This window comes from Brienomyrus brachyistius, unplaced genomic scaffold (assembly GCF_023856365.1).
Source record: "Brienomyrus brachyistius isolate T26 unplaced genomic scaffold, BBRACH_0.4 scaffold59, whole genome shotgun sequence".
In the NCBI taxonomy this organism is placed as follows: Eukaryota; Metazoa; Chordata; class Actinopteri; order Osteoglossiformes; family Mormyridae; genus Brienomyrus; species Brienomyrus brachyistius.
Genome location: NW_026042334.1, coordinates 1,321,744 through 1,336,586, shown reverse-complemented (window position 1 = coordinate 1,336,586; position 14,843 = coordinate 1,321,744). Strand labels below are relative to the sequence as shown.

Sequence of the window (14,843 nt, the reverse complement as noted above, 5' to 3'; positions counted from 1 at the left end):
CCTCAGGCCACATTGTGAGGTCAGAGGTCACCGCTTTGGGCACTGCTTGCTGTGTGTGCATGTCAGTGTTTATGGGAAGCTTGGATCCCGGCAGATGCAGCCGTCTTTGGTGAGCTGTGACTAATGCGTAGTTACAGGATGGCTAGAAGTTGGTTAAAAAGAAGGTTTAAGACCAAGATTGAAACCACTTTTATGACTAAATGCCCAACTTTTATTGAACATTGGGTGTGTTTTTTTCTTGCTAGAATCTCAGAGTTGCTGCACATTCTATCACCATATTCATATGCCAAAAATAGCTTAAACATACTGATTCTATTCTATTTACAGCAAACAGTATAGACATGTACTATTTAAACTAAGAACTAGCATAATATTTCATTTCAATTTATTTAATATAATACCACCCCTACACATCCATAATTGCTCCAAAAGGTTGTTCCTCCACACCAACTAGGACCGCTACAGTAAGTTCAATGTTAAAGAAAATTTTAGATATAATATTTAATGCAAGATGTGCAATTGTGGGATTCACATCCAGGGGGCACTGCTGTTTGTGCCCTGTACGGCAATAAAATAAAGCATTTGTCCATTTGTCTTTCCAGATAGGGAAAAGGGAGACTGGTCCATACTTGGTCACTTTTTAACAGAGGTCCAGAGTCATTGGGAAGATGTGGCTCACCGTGGTACCGCTGTTTGACATCCTGTTGGTGGCGCTGGTGAGTGATGGCATGCACAGTGACAAGCAGTCCAAGTTCACCTGCGACCTGATGCTGCAGCAACGTCTGTCACGACACGTTCGCCCCCATCTCGCACCTGCGTTTCTGGGTCCTCCAGCTCATGCCGGTTTCCACGCCCTCCATCTTTCATACCATCTATGTGCAGAACAGGATCGCCCAGGGTGAAAAGCTGGAGATGGAGAGGGAGAAGGTCAAGGTTCAACAGCCTGCAGGGAGAAGGATCCTTATAGGTTGGCATGCCCACTTCAGACCCCACTCCATGAAGAGATTCGGGCCCCCCAAGAGGAGCAGGAGTGTGTGAAGGAGGAAATTCAGAGAATGGGAAAGACCCCGCCCACATTTCCAGAAAGGTGCTGTTGATCGACGTCATCCACATACTTCTGTGATCCATCTTGGTGATCACCATCCTGGTAGGACAGCACTACTAGTTTGGTTACAGTAGACCATCTTTCTCCGCTTCATATTCAGCATCAGCTGATGCTGCTTCATCCTCAGCGTCAGAGAGCTGCCGTACCTGTGCTTGGTTCATGTCGTCCGCGTGCCCTGTTCCATCTGCCTCAACTGCCTCAACGGACTTCAAGAGCACTTGCCTGTCTGTGTGTCAACCAGGGAGTCCTCCAGATAAGACTGAGATGTGCCCTAGCTATCTCCTTTCAAACCAAAGCTGCGGTGCAGTGCGCCCCCAAGAGGCCCAACAGTGAAGTGGAGGAGAGAAACCAAAAAAGAAAAGATATATGGGCAGAACTGACCAATGCAGAAAATCACGTGTGCAAATTTTATATGGGCAGAACTGACCAATGCAGAAAATCATGTGTGCAAATTTTATATGGGCAGAACTGACCAATGCAGAAAATCATGTTTGTAAATTCAATATTCTTTCTATCTATCTATCTATCTATCTATCTATCTATCTATCTATCTATCTATCTATCTATCTATCTATCTATCTATCTATCTACCTATCTATCTATCTATCTATCTATCTATCTATATTTTATTTTTTGTTTCAGTATTTGTTTTTTCTTGATTGCTTTGGAGCATTTCTCAAATGACAATTAACATTTGCAAAACAGCAAGTATAATCCCCACACCACAATGTCACTTCTCATTGCTTCACACAAATTTCCAAATGTTTTAATACATGTATGCACATCGTATTGCACAATTAAATCATGTGGCACAGTTTTCATTTGATTTGGTCTTGTTGGTCAAAAGAGAGTATGTAGTTTCTCCTTGTAATAAATTTTCACCCAAAACTATATATATATATTCATGTGATCATCATGTAAGCCAGAACACAATGTAGAACCTTGTAATATTGAAAGTAGTCTTTGACATGAATAAGTATGTCTGCAAATGATCAGTAAGTGACAATGAGTAAGTGGGAACTGACTATCATTCAGAATTGTGGAGCTCAGGAGCATAATTACACTGACATTTGGATGATCTAAGCACTTTGGCTTTCATGGCTAAAATGATGCTGATTGTACTTTTCGTTTTGGAGGCACTGACTAATTCATTGGTGAAATTATCTGCTTTTGAGACATGAGTTAATTGCTTCGGGTAAGTTACAGCCTTCTGCAGCTGAACCATTGTGCGTTTCTGCGTGCACGAACCGAGAAATGCTTTTGCGGCCAAGAGAATGTTAAGCATGTTTATGAAATGTGCTAAAGCAATCGTGAAACACTATAAAAACTACAAGAGTAACTTTTAACCGGTTTATCTGGAAACCTACAACTTTAGGTATGGCAGTCATGTCTAAAGGTGTAAAAAATGCAGAAGCACCTGCTGCTATACCACCTGCCAGTGTTGGAACTTGTTAGTTGACTAGAGGCTGCTGCTTGCAATTCACCTGTTTTTAGACCATTTATATTTTAACTCCACGTACGACTATTCTTTAAGGTTCATATTATTTCTGTGTTAGGCCTGTGTAACGTTTTAAGTTAGACTTTGCTTTGGAGTCGGCAAAAGATGATGTACAATGGAAATGTGGTACCTTTTACTAAAGTCAACATGATTCTAAAGAAACTGAGTTTTATGTCCTGTAGTACATTAAGTAATATTATTTGAAAAACCTGGGAAGATCCTAGCTAGTTATGAAGTATATCACCTTTTCACATATGAAATAAGCCGTCCAGAAAATCACGTCAAAAATTATTTCTATATTGTTAATATGCTGTAAACACTTTGTGGAGAGCGTTTCCTGGAATAGCAATGGCAAAAGCAACATTTACGAAATGGCAAAAGCTTTTTACGTAAAAGATCATAATTATGTTTCATCCCTTTAACTTGAATAGTTAAAGAATAAGATTCTTCTGCACGATTTAAATGTTTAATGAAGCTTGAATTAATTATTTCTGCTATTGTTGTTTTTTACGTACAATGAACATTTGAAAGGGTCCAGCTAAGTTTATGTTCAGATAGCACCACAAAGCTCTTCTCTTGTGTCTGAATAGGTTTTCCAACTTCGTTAAAAATAAAGAAATATAATATCTATCTGAGACTTATTTTTATTTGTATAGTAGTCTATATATACACACAAATGTTATTATTCCACAAGAGGTCGCTGGTGGACAGCGCCAGACGCGTATGTAAACCACCGTTTCGATCGATTTTTTAATTTATCACTTACCGCTTCCAGTACCCGAATGAAACCAGAACCGGGTATCATTTATTTTAGTTATTGTTATAAATCATAATATCACCATTGTACTGTTACACAGCTGTCATCCATTTAAACAGCCACACATCTTACAAGATCACTCCAAGAAGTCTTTTTAATGGGCGTACAGCAGGAAATTCCTGCAGTCCATCAACACACTTTGCTGTAGTCATTTTGAAAGTGTTTAAATCTCTGAAATAGGCGTGGGCGCGGTAAAATGGAGTAAATTAAGACAATTTCCTGGGCCCCTGGGTGTCAGGGCCCCTAAAATATTTAGAACATAATGGTATTGGTCCTATATGATATGCTTTCAAACAGGTTAAAACATGGTAGCAGACGGGTTTGTGACCAGAATGGTATTGATTCGAGTGATTATTGTGGCCATTTCATTTTTAAGTTAAAATATAACTATGATAGGTTGAAAAATCAAACTGTGACAGGGGAAATTATTAATAAAGGAAAAATACTAACAATTAACAATCAAAGAAAAATATACATATGTAACATTTGCAAGCTATCACAAAGCGATGGGTAATACTCCAATAACGAAAGCGCGTTGTGGGAGTCATGCTGCAGTTCCCCCAGCCATCCAGCAGGTATCGCTGTGCAGCACCGAGCGCCCGGCGCCGTGCCGAAGCCGCCCGCCTAGTGGCCCGCAGTCATTATCGCCGAGGCTGGGAATCGCTCAGACTGATCCAGCTCGACAGCGCGGCGTCAGCCAGCATCAGCCGGATACGGGACCGCGGTGAGTGTCTGCGGGGTTCGCTGGGGTGGGGAGAGCGATTCGCGGGCGACTCGGCGTCGTTCACCTAGAACTTCAACCGAGGCGGCCGGTGCCTGAAAATGAGCGCGAGGAAAGAAGAGGGGCAGCGGGGCTACGAGCTTCCAGCGCCGGGCGGAGAGCTAACTGTTAGCTAAGTGCTACTGCCTCCAGCGTCCGCAGAACAAACGAGCCATTCATTCCCTAGCAAGGATAATAATAGTCGGCGTTTTGCAGCCTTTTCCCTCTGAGGCCGGACACTCGCAGCTTCACATTTATGAATTAGTCCGAATCATGGTGACGAGCCTATAGATAATTCGCTTGCGGCCCCCGCGCGCTCTTCCCCTGGGTAACATCATCTTTTTTTGTGGATGTAATTTTACCCGTCAACAGAACGGCTTCTAACGCTGTTATTATAGGCTGGGAAATAGCAGGCGCCTGCCTGGGTGTCGCTGTTCCGGCCGACGAAGGGACCCATCTGCGGTTAGCAGTGCGGCTAAGCTAGGGTAGGGAGGCTGGGGGGATGCGCCCTTGTGAGCGTGAGGGAGCTAACATACGACGCGGTGACAGTCCCAACAGAAGCCCGGGTCCCGCCCTCGCGTCTACTCCAGGCTGCGATCGGCGTCCGGTTCCCCGGACCGCAGCTGAAGCGGCCGTGAGGCGAGTCGTCCTGCCTCGGGTTACCGTTCCGCACCCAGGCATCAGGTGTCAGCGTGACCGCGTACCCGACAAACGGCTCCCCGCTGACACACCTGCCTCCCCCGTAAAGCGCAGGAGGGAGGCGGCGTTTCCGCGAACCTCGGCCTGCTGTACTTCAGGTAACGCGGCTACCTGCCTCTTGTCACCAGGACCGTCCATTATTCACGGCCGCGGCATAGAGAACAAAAGGCGGCCGCGGATCGCGTGTCCGTCGTGCCCCTTTGGCTATCGCCCGCTGGTCATGATACCTGCAGATCTGTACGTGCGATGTGCCTTTTGTCCAGGACGCCATTCATAAAGGCCCCTTTAATTAGTGTTTCGTCACGCTTTACTGTTTACGGTCTGACAGTCTGTTTATTAAACGCCCCTTAAGCGGTTACAGTGGCATGTAAACAGAGACTGCTGTGACTACGCTGAATATTGCAAAGGATTATTTCTCCGTATTTCTCCTTTACATTTTAAGTAATTTCTTTTATCCCGTCCCGTCATGCTCAATTGAAACATTTTGCTGCTTCCTTTAGTCTTACACATCTCACAATCTCTTGCTTACTTACTTACTTAGTTAGTTAGTTATAACTTACTTAAATGAGGTACTAGTCATCCTGCCAATTTGACTTGAATGCATTGCCTGCTAATATTATATTTTGCTTAGCAGATACTTTCATTAAACAGAGAGTGAAGTGCTTAACTTAAAATGTCTGTGTTTCTCTCAGCTTGGAGTGGTTGAATGGAGGGTTTAGCTTGTGTGTGTGTGTGTGTGTGTGTGTTTTCCCTTGTGTGCAACTGACACTTAAAAACAATTTCAGCGGTGCAGGTATTGCCAACGGCATACACAGCAGGCTCTGTAGCCCATTAATGAATTTATAATCGGGACATTTAAAGCTGCTGGATTTGCAGACACATTTTGGAAATATTTTTTGCATTTTGGCCTAACTAACTGCTTCCTTTTGGAATGTCATAGATCCTTCATTGTGCCCGTGGCGTGATGTTAGCTCATTTTACAGTCTGCCCTTTCACTGCCTTATTTTAATCTTGCAGTCAAGCCCCTTTACTTATTGAAATCGTTCCATGTTTGGATGGAGGGTCGAAGTGAGCTTTATCGCCTGTCTTTTGTTTGGTTGTTTTTGTGTTCTCCCAAGGTTTCCGCACAGAGAACAGACGAGCACACAAAGGCTTCTAACAGATGTAGCTGTATTCATTTGTGAGAATCTAGAGTGGGTTCAATAATTAATGGAGGCGGGGCACTTAACATCTGATATTCTCTTTTCAATAAAGCAGTCTAGTCGATCTCGCCAAGTGCTCAGCATTAGGGATAGGTGATCCTGTGTGGTATTAACCACCTTCCTTGCTTGATGGAAGAAGACTCCTTTCTCCCTGAAATTGTGAAAGAGAACGATTGGATTCTTTGTTTTCCCTCATATTCCACACCATTCATGGTCTTTACATTCATGTTCTGTTGCTGGTCTTTGGGGAGGAATCTGATCCGATGCTATTAATTGAGCTTGTCTAGATATTGGGGATCTCCTGCTGGTGGGAACCGGGATTTTTTTTTTTACCAGCCTTGGGACCCTTGACAGTTAGAGGAAGTGAGAATCTTAGCGAGTTCTATGGCTTTTGTGACTTCTCCCACAACATTGTTGCTCATCTGTCTATTGATTCAAGGCAGGTCAAAGCCAGAGTTCCCTCGGGTCTCGTGATGGATTGCTTGGTTGAGGAATGTCGTGTTTTTAAATCTTTAAATGTCTTTTTTTCTGCGTAATATGAGGTTTCGTGTGTAATCCTGCTCCGACCCAGATTTCCATCCAGTATCTTGATTGTCATCTGTGTTTTTGTTTGCCCTGGTATCAGAATGGTTTTTGTTTTTGTTCTTTGAGTTTTTTCCCCCCCCCCTATCTCAAATACTACCCCTGTTCTTCCTCCCTCCCTTCCCCCTTCGTGTTATGTGGTTCTGTTGGCTTCTGACTGGATCAATTCTTAAACGTACCATGAGTATTTCAGGAACACTGTTGTGGTAGAAGTTGGATGAATGCATTCTTCTTCTTACATTATATTGAGTATACCTCGACTTTTTGTTGCTATTTTTCTTAATTCTTTTTTTTTATTTGGGGGGGGGGGGTGGTCAGCCACACTGGGATGTAAAAAAAACTCTGGAATGTTATCCAAGCCAAAGTTGACTAATGTTCTTCTGTTATGGGGAATGTGTCCCCCCAATGGCAAGTTAATTGTCCCTGGTGTGCTAATTATGGGTGAAAATTTTGCAATGCACTTGAGGAGGGGTGCATTTAAAAGGAATTTACATATAAAGGCTTTTAAGAACAGTTTGGTTATGAATTGACTCAATGTTGGCCTTTATATTTGGGAGAGAGAAGTGACCATGGAAATAATATATGTTTAAATAATATTTTTTGCTCCTCTTTTGCTGTGTGAATGACTAATATACATTGATCCCCTACTATATTGTGGTTCAGCTATTGCGCCCTTGCTATATCGGAGATTTTCCCCTGGCGCATCACAATTCTCTGCGTATTGCGTACCTTGCTTGTGGTCCGGTTGTTGTGAGCAAAAAAAGTGTGTTTTAATAAGTTTACATATGTTTAAAGCATGAGGGATGGGTCTGGAACGTAACTTCCGCGATAGGTGGGGATCACTGTAATTTGTAGTCTAATAATAATATCATTGTTTGCTCGCTCCATAATACAACTGAATTGATTTACTCTTTCCGTTCTTTAGGGTTCTTAAACTAGTGGCAAACGTAACCCCGTTTGGATGTTACAAGAGACAAGGAGATACAGTTCAGACTCTGTATGGAAAAACCCTCTTGCCGTGAAGGAACCCGTTTTGATTTGTTGGGACGCTCTCCTTGGAGTGACAAAGTATGTTTAACCTGATCAAGAAGGACAAGGAGAAGGATGTGGGGAGGAAGGAGAAGCGGGATAAGAAGGACAAGAAGGAACGGATGTCAGCAGCGGAGCTGAAGAGCTTGGAGGAGATGAGTATGCGGAGGGGGGTTCTTTAACCTCCACCGCAGCTCCAAGCGGGAGTCTAAGAACAAGCTGGAGATCTCCAATCCCATCCCCATCAAGGTGGCCAGCAGCACCGAGCTCAGCCTGACGGACATCGACTCGGACAGCCTCAGCAACCGGGGCAGCATGGTCTTAGACATGGGTCAGCTGAGCGCGGCCAGCTCCAGTGACGACCTCAAGGGGGACGTGGCCCACGACGGCCCCCGGGGCTCCGTCAGGGAACGGGCGGCCCGCTTTGGCTCTCTGGCCAAGCAAAACTCGCAGGTGGGTCAGATCATGAAGCGATTCTCCTTCTCCCAGAGGAGCAAAGAGGAGAGTCCCTCAGAGGGTTCCACACCTTCGGGGCAGAACTCCGCAGCCCCCTCCCCGCAGGTGGAGGCCAAGGTCTTTGATCCGCAGCGTAAGCAGAACCTCCAGCTGCAGACTGTCGATTGGGTCCCGCCTGCGAAGAGGGTAAGGATCCCAGAGGTGGTGGACAAGACGTTTGCGGCCGACCTGCGGTTGCCGCATGTGGTGCCTCCCCAGACCCCTGAGGCGCGGGAGCTGGAGCTCCAGCGCCGCAACACAGGCGACTTCGGCTTCTCCCTGCGCCGCACCACCATGCTGGACCGTGGCGCCGATGGCACTGTCTACCGCCGCGTGGTCCACTTCGCTGAGCCTGGTGCCGGAACCAAGGACCTGGCGCTGGGGCTGGTCCCGGGTGACCGGCTAGTGGAGATCAACGGACGCAACGTAGAGAATAAGACCCGAGATGAGATTGTGGAGATGATCCGGCAGTCGGGCGACTCAGTGCGGCTGAAGGTGCGACCCATCCTGGAGCTGAGCGAGCTGAGCAGGAGCTGGCTGAGGAACAGCGAGGGGTTACGCAGAGAGGCGCTCGATGTAAGTACCCTCCTTCCCTTTCTCCCCGCTATCCAGCCAGGAAGTCTCAGGCCTGGGTTTGTGCCGACTTCCTCGCTTCATGTCGGCTTTGTGTTCTGCCAGAAGCCCCTGGAGGATCTGGGTGGTTGTCAGTGTTGAAGGTTTCGCAGTTTCTCCTGCAGGGTGGCTGTCCTCTCTGAGCAGCATGTGCCGCTAGGTGGATATGATGACTGTAATCCTCTGGCTTCCCTTTCAGTCGCCACATGTGGTTCTCTTACAGGTCTGGTTCTCGTGCTCTCGTACCCCCCGAAGCGATGTTTCTGATGGTTGGGGTGGCCCAGGGACAAAGATGGCGCAAGCACATAAAATGAGCTATGGAATTCTGTATCGCTGTCTAACCCGTGCTTTAATAAGTCAATGCAAAGAGTCCTTTACATGTGTGTCTTTAAGAAACACTAACATTCCTGTGAAGGTGTAATGTCAGTACGGTGGTAAACATCAGTGTTTATTCACATATAAATAAAGGAATCACATTTTTTTTTTTTTTTTTAATCTAGTCATAGGTTGCGTAAAGGTCACATCAGAATGAAGTGGGTTTGCTTCTGTTTCTCATTCAGTTATCATCTGCTGTGGGTATGGGTGGAGAAGCCATTACTGTCCCAGAAAGGCAGCTAAGCAGAGTAGAGCTCCTCCCTCTTCCGCCCTCTCGCCCCCAAAAGGTTAAACCATAAACAAACTGTTACATCTTATCTTTTATTTTATGGTTGGCTTCCTTGTTGTATTGTAGATAATGGCACCCCGGAGCGGGTGGAAGTGTGTCTGTGCGTGTGCGTGTGTGTGTGCGTGTGTGTGTGTGTGTGTGTGTGTGTGTGCACGCGTGCGTGCGTGCGCACTTGTGTGTTGTCGTCGGCAGGCTTGTTGTCCATGGGCACAGAGCTGTGTTCCTCATGTCACTGACGAACAGTCGCTGTGATTGAAATGCCTGGGACGACTTCCTGCCTGGGTCCTGCATTTCCACATGCAGTGTCTCGCCAGCACAAGCTGCTACTGGGTTCTTGGGGGCAGGGGGGGTTCCAATGTGATTTGAGTCTGTTTTCTGGGAGGGGGGTTGCTGTTGTACATTGGTCTTTCCAGGTGGAAAGTGCCCTTAATGGAGTCACTGGTTATGAATATCTGTGGTTGGGGGAGGTGGGGGGGTCTGTAACCCGCAGTCATTTTTCTGATTGCCAGGTGGGGGCTGAGGTTTTCATATCATCTTTATTAATACTATTGTTGTTAATCTTATCCATTCAGTGATTTTTTTTGTTAATCATATAAAATCATTTGTTTAGCCAGGGTAGTAATTTAGGTTTAGCGCCTGTCTCAGAGGTACGGGGGGGGGGGCGTGGTGGCATGTAAGCATGCCGTGGGATGGCAGTTTGCCTAGGGTGCACCTGGCGACCATGTGGAAGTGATACCCCAGGTTAGGGGTAGTGGAGTAGCAGGCACTGGGGTTTGTGTGGGACCCCCCCCCCCCCCCAAAAAAAAAAAAAAAAATTAAAAAACCTCTAGTGAACCGAAAAACAAAAAACTCGGCTTGACCCTGGCTGTTTGGCACAGTAATGCAGCTCTGTGAGGGTACATGGCATTTTTAAATGGCATGGGGGGGGGGGGCATATGCGAACACCCACACCCAAACTACAGACAGTAACTACCATAAATAAGTACAGCTAAATTAAACTCCAACTAAACATCGCTGCTTCTGTTCTGTGGTAGCTATTAACTCTGGGCAATAGGTTTCCCGCAAGCCCTTTACTGTGACAGACTATAAATATATCCCATAATGTGGTGGCAGTGGTGGTGTGCCAGCAGAGAGCAGATTCAGCGGGGTTGGAGATCAAACGATGCCGGTGGGAATAGGATGCGGAGCTGCCCCCTTGCGCAGCAGGGCCATCGCTGGATAGGATGGGAAAGCCACTCCGAGGGTCTTGTGATTCGGACGGAGGAATCCTCCCTCAGTGGGCCGGCGTGTTCTGACATTTTCTGTGAGACAGAGAGCTTTTATGTGGGTATGTGAGATTTTAATTCTTCCCTTTCAGTGTCTCTCATTCTGTTTTCCTTGCTGTTGCCTCAGGACCCACATTATTCCTCAGTCATTAAGTCATGACCCTAACTTGTTTTGCTTTGTATTTATATATTTATTTAGGCAAAAAATGGGCGGAAGGGCAACCTGGCAGTAAAACGAAATGATTTCTGGTGTGAAATTGTGCATAATTCGCCATCACAATAGTCTGACATCACGAATAATTTCTTGAACCTCACATTCCATGACCTAGTGAAAATGGTTCCGCAACCCACTTTTGCGTCATGACCCACTGGTTGAGAACCACTGACCTAGTGGACAAGCATAGGCCTACTTCATTTTGATATGTTTTTATAACTTGGTGCCTCATGGTTAAGCTTTGGTGTGTTTGAGAGACGGCACAAGGAGTGTAAGGTTTAAGCTAATCTCTCATAACAGTGAGCTTTGTGGATTTAAGTCTTTGTGGTAATTTTCCCTGGACGGGCTATTCTTGCTTTGTTTTTGTAGAAAGGGGACGGAGACAATGGCGCCATCACCTTCCGCATTCCGGAAGCGTTCTGCTTTTGTTCTCCAGCTGCACCCGACGTAGATGGAGTCTGTTATAAGGAATTTTCTGAAAGCCGGCATTCCTCTGTGCTCTTCCTAGCTCCAGCGTGGGCAGCCGCGGGGCGAATTCCCGCAAATCTGCACGAGTGTGTCGTAATCTGCCGGCCTTTGGGAGCCTTAGGGGGCGCGACGGAGGAGAACTTTGCCCAGCTGTTAGATGTTAAGAGAGTCGGCAGCTGGATGCGGGGATATTTACTCATCTGCATCTTGGAGTTTTTATGAGCTGCGGCAAGAGGCCTCCACTAATCGGATTCAGTGACGTACACTGCAGTGCAGTGCACACTGGATCTGGCGGGTGTTTCTGTAGCTCTGTTGAAAAGCACATTCTGGTTCTTTTTACTTAGGATGGTTGCACACAGTCGCCCTCATCCTTGTGTGGCTTCACCTGACCCACCCTCCTTCTGATACCTTCTGTTCTGATACCCTGCTGGTGGTGCCCTCTAGTGTCTGCCGCTATGTGGTGTCCAGCAGAGTTTGGGTAGCCAACCATTTTGCGGGAAAAACAACATCCTTTGGGGTTGGGGAATTATGTTTGTAACGAACTGAAAAAATGTGAGCGCATGAAAGGATATTGAGGATGGTTGTGTGGATGATGGTGGGGTAGCTTTTTTTTGGCATGGAAGCCGGATTTGTGGGGCGGGACGTTCGTATGTGCAAGTGCGTGATTTATGTGCTGGGTTACCCAGTCCTTTGACAGCCTGGTGACTGCAGACCACATGAAAGGAGAACCTGCTGAGAGGAGATGAATGATGTCTGCCGTTCATGCATTTAATGACCCCCAAAAAGAGCCGCTGTAGAAACGGGGTGTCTGGCTCTGTCCTCGGGATCCAGGCATTGCAAGTGGTCGGGCCGATCCTCCTGTTCACACTGTTGGTGCAGAGACTGTCACCCAGAGCTTACCAGCCTCCCACACACAGCCTCCTGCAGTCGTGAGCCGAGAGGTTCTCTCTGAGGTGTGAAGTGAATGTCCCTAAACGTGCACGGCAGGATTTCAAACCTAGGCACAGACCCAAGTCTCTAAGGAAAGCTCTGGTGAATTCCCAGCTGTTTTCTCGGTTATTAGAACAGCAGAATGATTCAGGTTCTTAGACCTTTTGCGCTGTCTGGGTCCTGCTGATTCTAATATTAAGGCTGCACTGTACAGTTGTTGATGTGATGTTTCCATGAGTCCACTGACACACGTGTAACTGACTATACCCCAGCGTTTGTCATCATGTTCACCTTTCGTAGAGAAACGCTCCTGCAGTGGTTCCGTTTCGGACGGATCTATCGTTCTCGCCCGTATACTCTTCACGACGACACACGGCGGCTGATTATCCCGCAAGCAGGGCTGACCTCCCCCCCCCCTTCCCAGCTGGCTCCAGATTCTTATTTTCTCATGATGTGTAGCAGCCTCGAGGAACCGCCTGTGCGTTAGGTCAAGAATTGAAGGAGTTCTGGTGGTGTAGGGGGGCTTTGGGGGGGGCGGGGTTGGTAGGTCCTCTATTTATAGATTCTGAAGGTTTTTTTCATTCGTTCTTTTTTATTTTTTTTTAAACCACAAAGTCCAATTTAGTTTGGCAGGCTGCGGCGTGCCGACATTCCTCCTCCTCCTCGGCTGAGGAATGAATGCGGGGTCCTCGGTCAGGAGCGCGGCTCCAGCCTGCGAGCCAGGCTTTGCCTGTTTTTTTTTTTTTTTTTTCCTCTTCTCCTTCTTTCCCACTCCTGTGTGTTGATTTAAGACGCCGGGAAGAGACCGGACAGACGGGAAAGGTCCACTTCGCTGTCACGGAGGCCTGGGAGGATGTGGCGAGGAAATTGCTTTCAGGAAGGGTGGTACGGGCTGACGACTCCATGCTCCGAAGCAAACACGTAAACACTCTATACAGCGGCGTCATGCTGGAGGCAGTCATGCCGTGATAGTCATCGCCATCGGTATTGCAGCAGGAAGCTTTGGGTCAACTGCTGATTGGCTCTACTTTGGGCAGCGTGGCATCCCTCTGCAGAAGCTGTATGGTTAGGCTCAGGGCACTGTCGTCCCCATGCAATCAAATTAGCTTTTACTACGCAGTAAAACATTTGGGGAGAGGCAGGAGGTCTCACTTAATTGGCAGATGGGTGGGGTTTCTATAGTGAAACCTCCATGGAGATGATGTCTAGAAGGTTTGGGTAAAGAGACGTACAACAAGGGATGAAATGGAGGAGGGGGGGGGGTTTGAGGACCTTGATCCCACCTGCAGTGTGCATGGGGGCAGAGAGGATGGCCAGCTTTCCCAGGGTCCCACTCGCCCTTCCGTGCTGGATATGGAATGTGGTTTGATTTGATTGCAAGTTGACTTTAGAGGAAACAATTACCAAATAGTCAGCGGGGGCATGCTGAACTTTTTTTAACTATGAGGCATAACTGGAAAAGGGGGTCGTCTTTATTACTGGGGTATTAATATTTTGTTCTTGTTAAAGTGTGATCCCCCCCCCCGGGTTTTGCATCCCTGTCTCTGTGCCCATGTGAGTGAGTTTGTGTGTGTGTGTGAGAGAGGGGATGTGACTGCGGCACAGAGAGGGTTTGCACAGCTGTCTGCCAGATGTAGGTGCCCAAGTCACATTTAGCTTCATGTGGGCACCTTCATGTTGCGCAAACAAAACATGTTCCTGTGTCTCTGTACGTACACTCGTGGGCCATTTTCCACACGTATTTCCTTTGGAATTGCATGACAGGAGTCGGCAGGCTCCTCATTGGCCTGATGGTGCCGGAAGGTTGGGGTACGGCAGTGATGGGAGCGAGAGGTTGTCCAATCTACCATCTACTTGGGATCGAGGGCATCATGATTAAACCATGGGATACCAGACCTTAGTTTGTTCTGCAGCAAGCCCTCTCGAGGCTGCCTCTTCAAAGCCTGTTTGGCCAATTCGAGGCATGGAAAGAAGGTGACTAGGATTGCGATGGTGGCTGTACAGCACTGTTTACCCAGAGAACACTGCTGCTTGGAATGTCTGTCATGCTTCTTTGCCGATAGTCCTGGTTCTCAGGAACAATCCAAGTGTGGTGCGCCCCCTACTGGCTGGCTCCCGGACCTCGCCGTTCCTGGTGCGGAGTTGTGCTTCTTTCTGTGCGCTTGGAGGACACGGTGTTTTGGCTTTGTCCGCACAATCACACTAGCCCCCTTTGTTTGCTTGTTTCCCTACGTTGGCAGACATCTGCGAGAAATTAGTCTGTTGCCACCCCCCCCACCATCCCCTGTCCTCTGCATTAGGTAACATCTCTTTTTTGCTCTAGCTGGTCATCATACATGCTCCCTTTTCTTGCTCATTTCAGACCAACCCCCTATTTATTTTATAACCCCCCCTCCACCTTGGCAGGGGGCTTCGGTATTTCTGCTGGCATAATCTCCCTGTGGCCTGGGAGCAATTTTCTCAAAAACAGAATTTTAATATGCATATATATATGTAAAACAGC

At 47.0% G+C, this 14,843-nt stretch overlaps 2 protein-coding genes across 2 annotated transcripts in view; both read left to right on the top strand.

Moving 5' to 3' along the window:
• Positions 1-511: 511 nt before the first annotated feature.
• On the top strand, positions 512-3,193 carry LOC125724988 (gap junction gamma-1 protein). The gene is given in 7 exon segments (XM_049001490.1): positions 512-521; positions 603-660; positions 662-769; positions 771-943; positions 946-1,044; positions 1,047-1,175; positions 1,178-3,193. Coding segments are annotated over 7 exon segments (762 nt in total). The 3' UTR covers positions 1,363-3,193.
• An 825-nt stretch (positions 3,194-4,018) lies between these two features.
• Positions 4,019-14,843, top strand: part of LOC125724987 (unconventional myosin-XVIIIa-like) — a 75,596-nt gene continuing 64,771 nt past the window's right edge. Inside the window, 3 exon segments of the mRNA XM_049001489.1 lie at positions 4,019-4,144; positions 7,589-7,862; positions 7,864-8,763. Of these exon segments, the coding sequence (XP_048857446.1) occupies positions 7,734-7,862; positions 7,864-8,763 (1,029 nt within the window). The 5' untranslated portion in view covers positions 4,019-4,144; positions 7,589-7,733.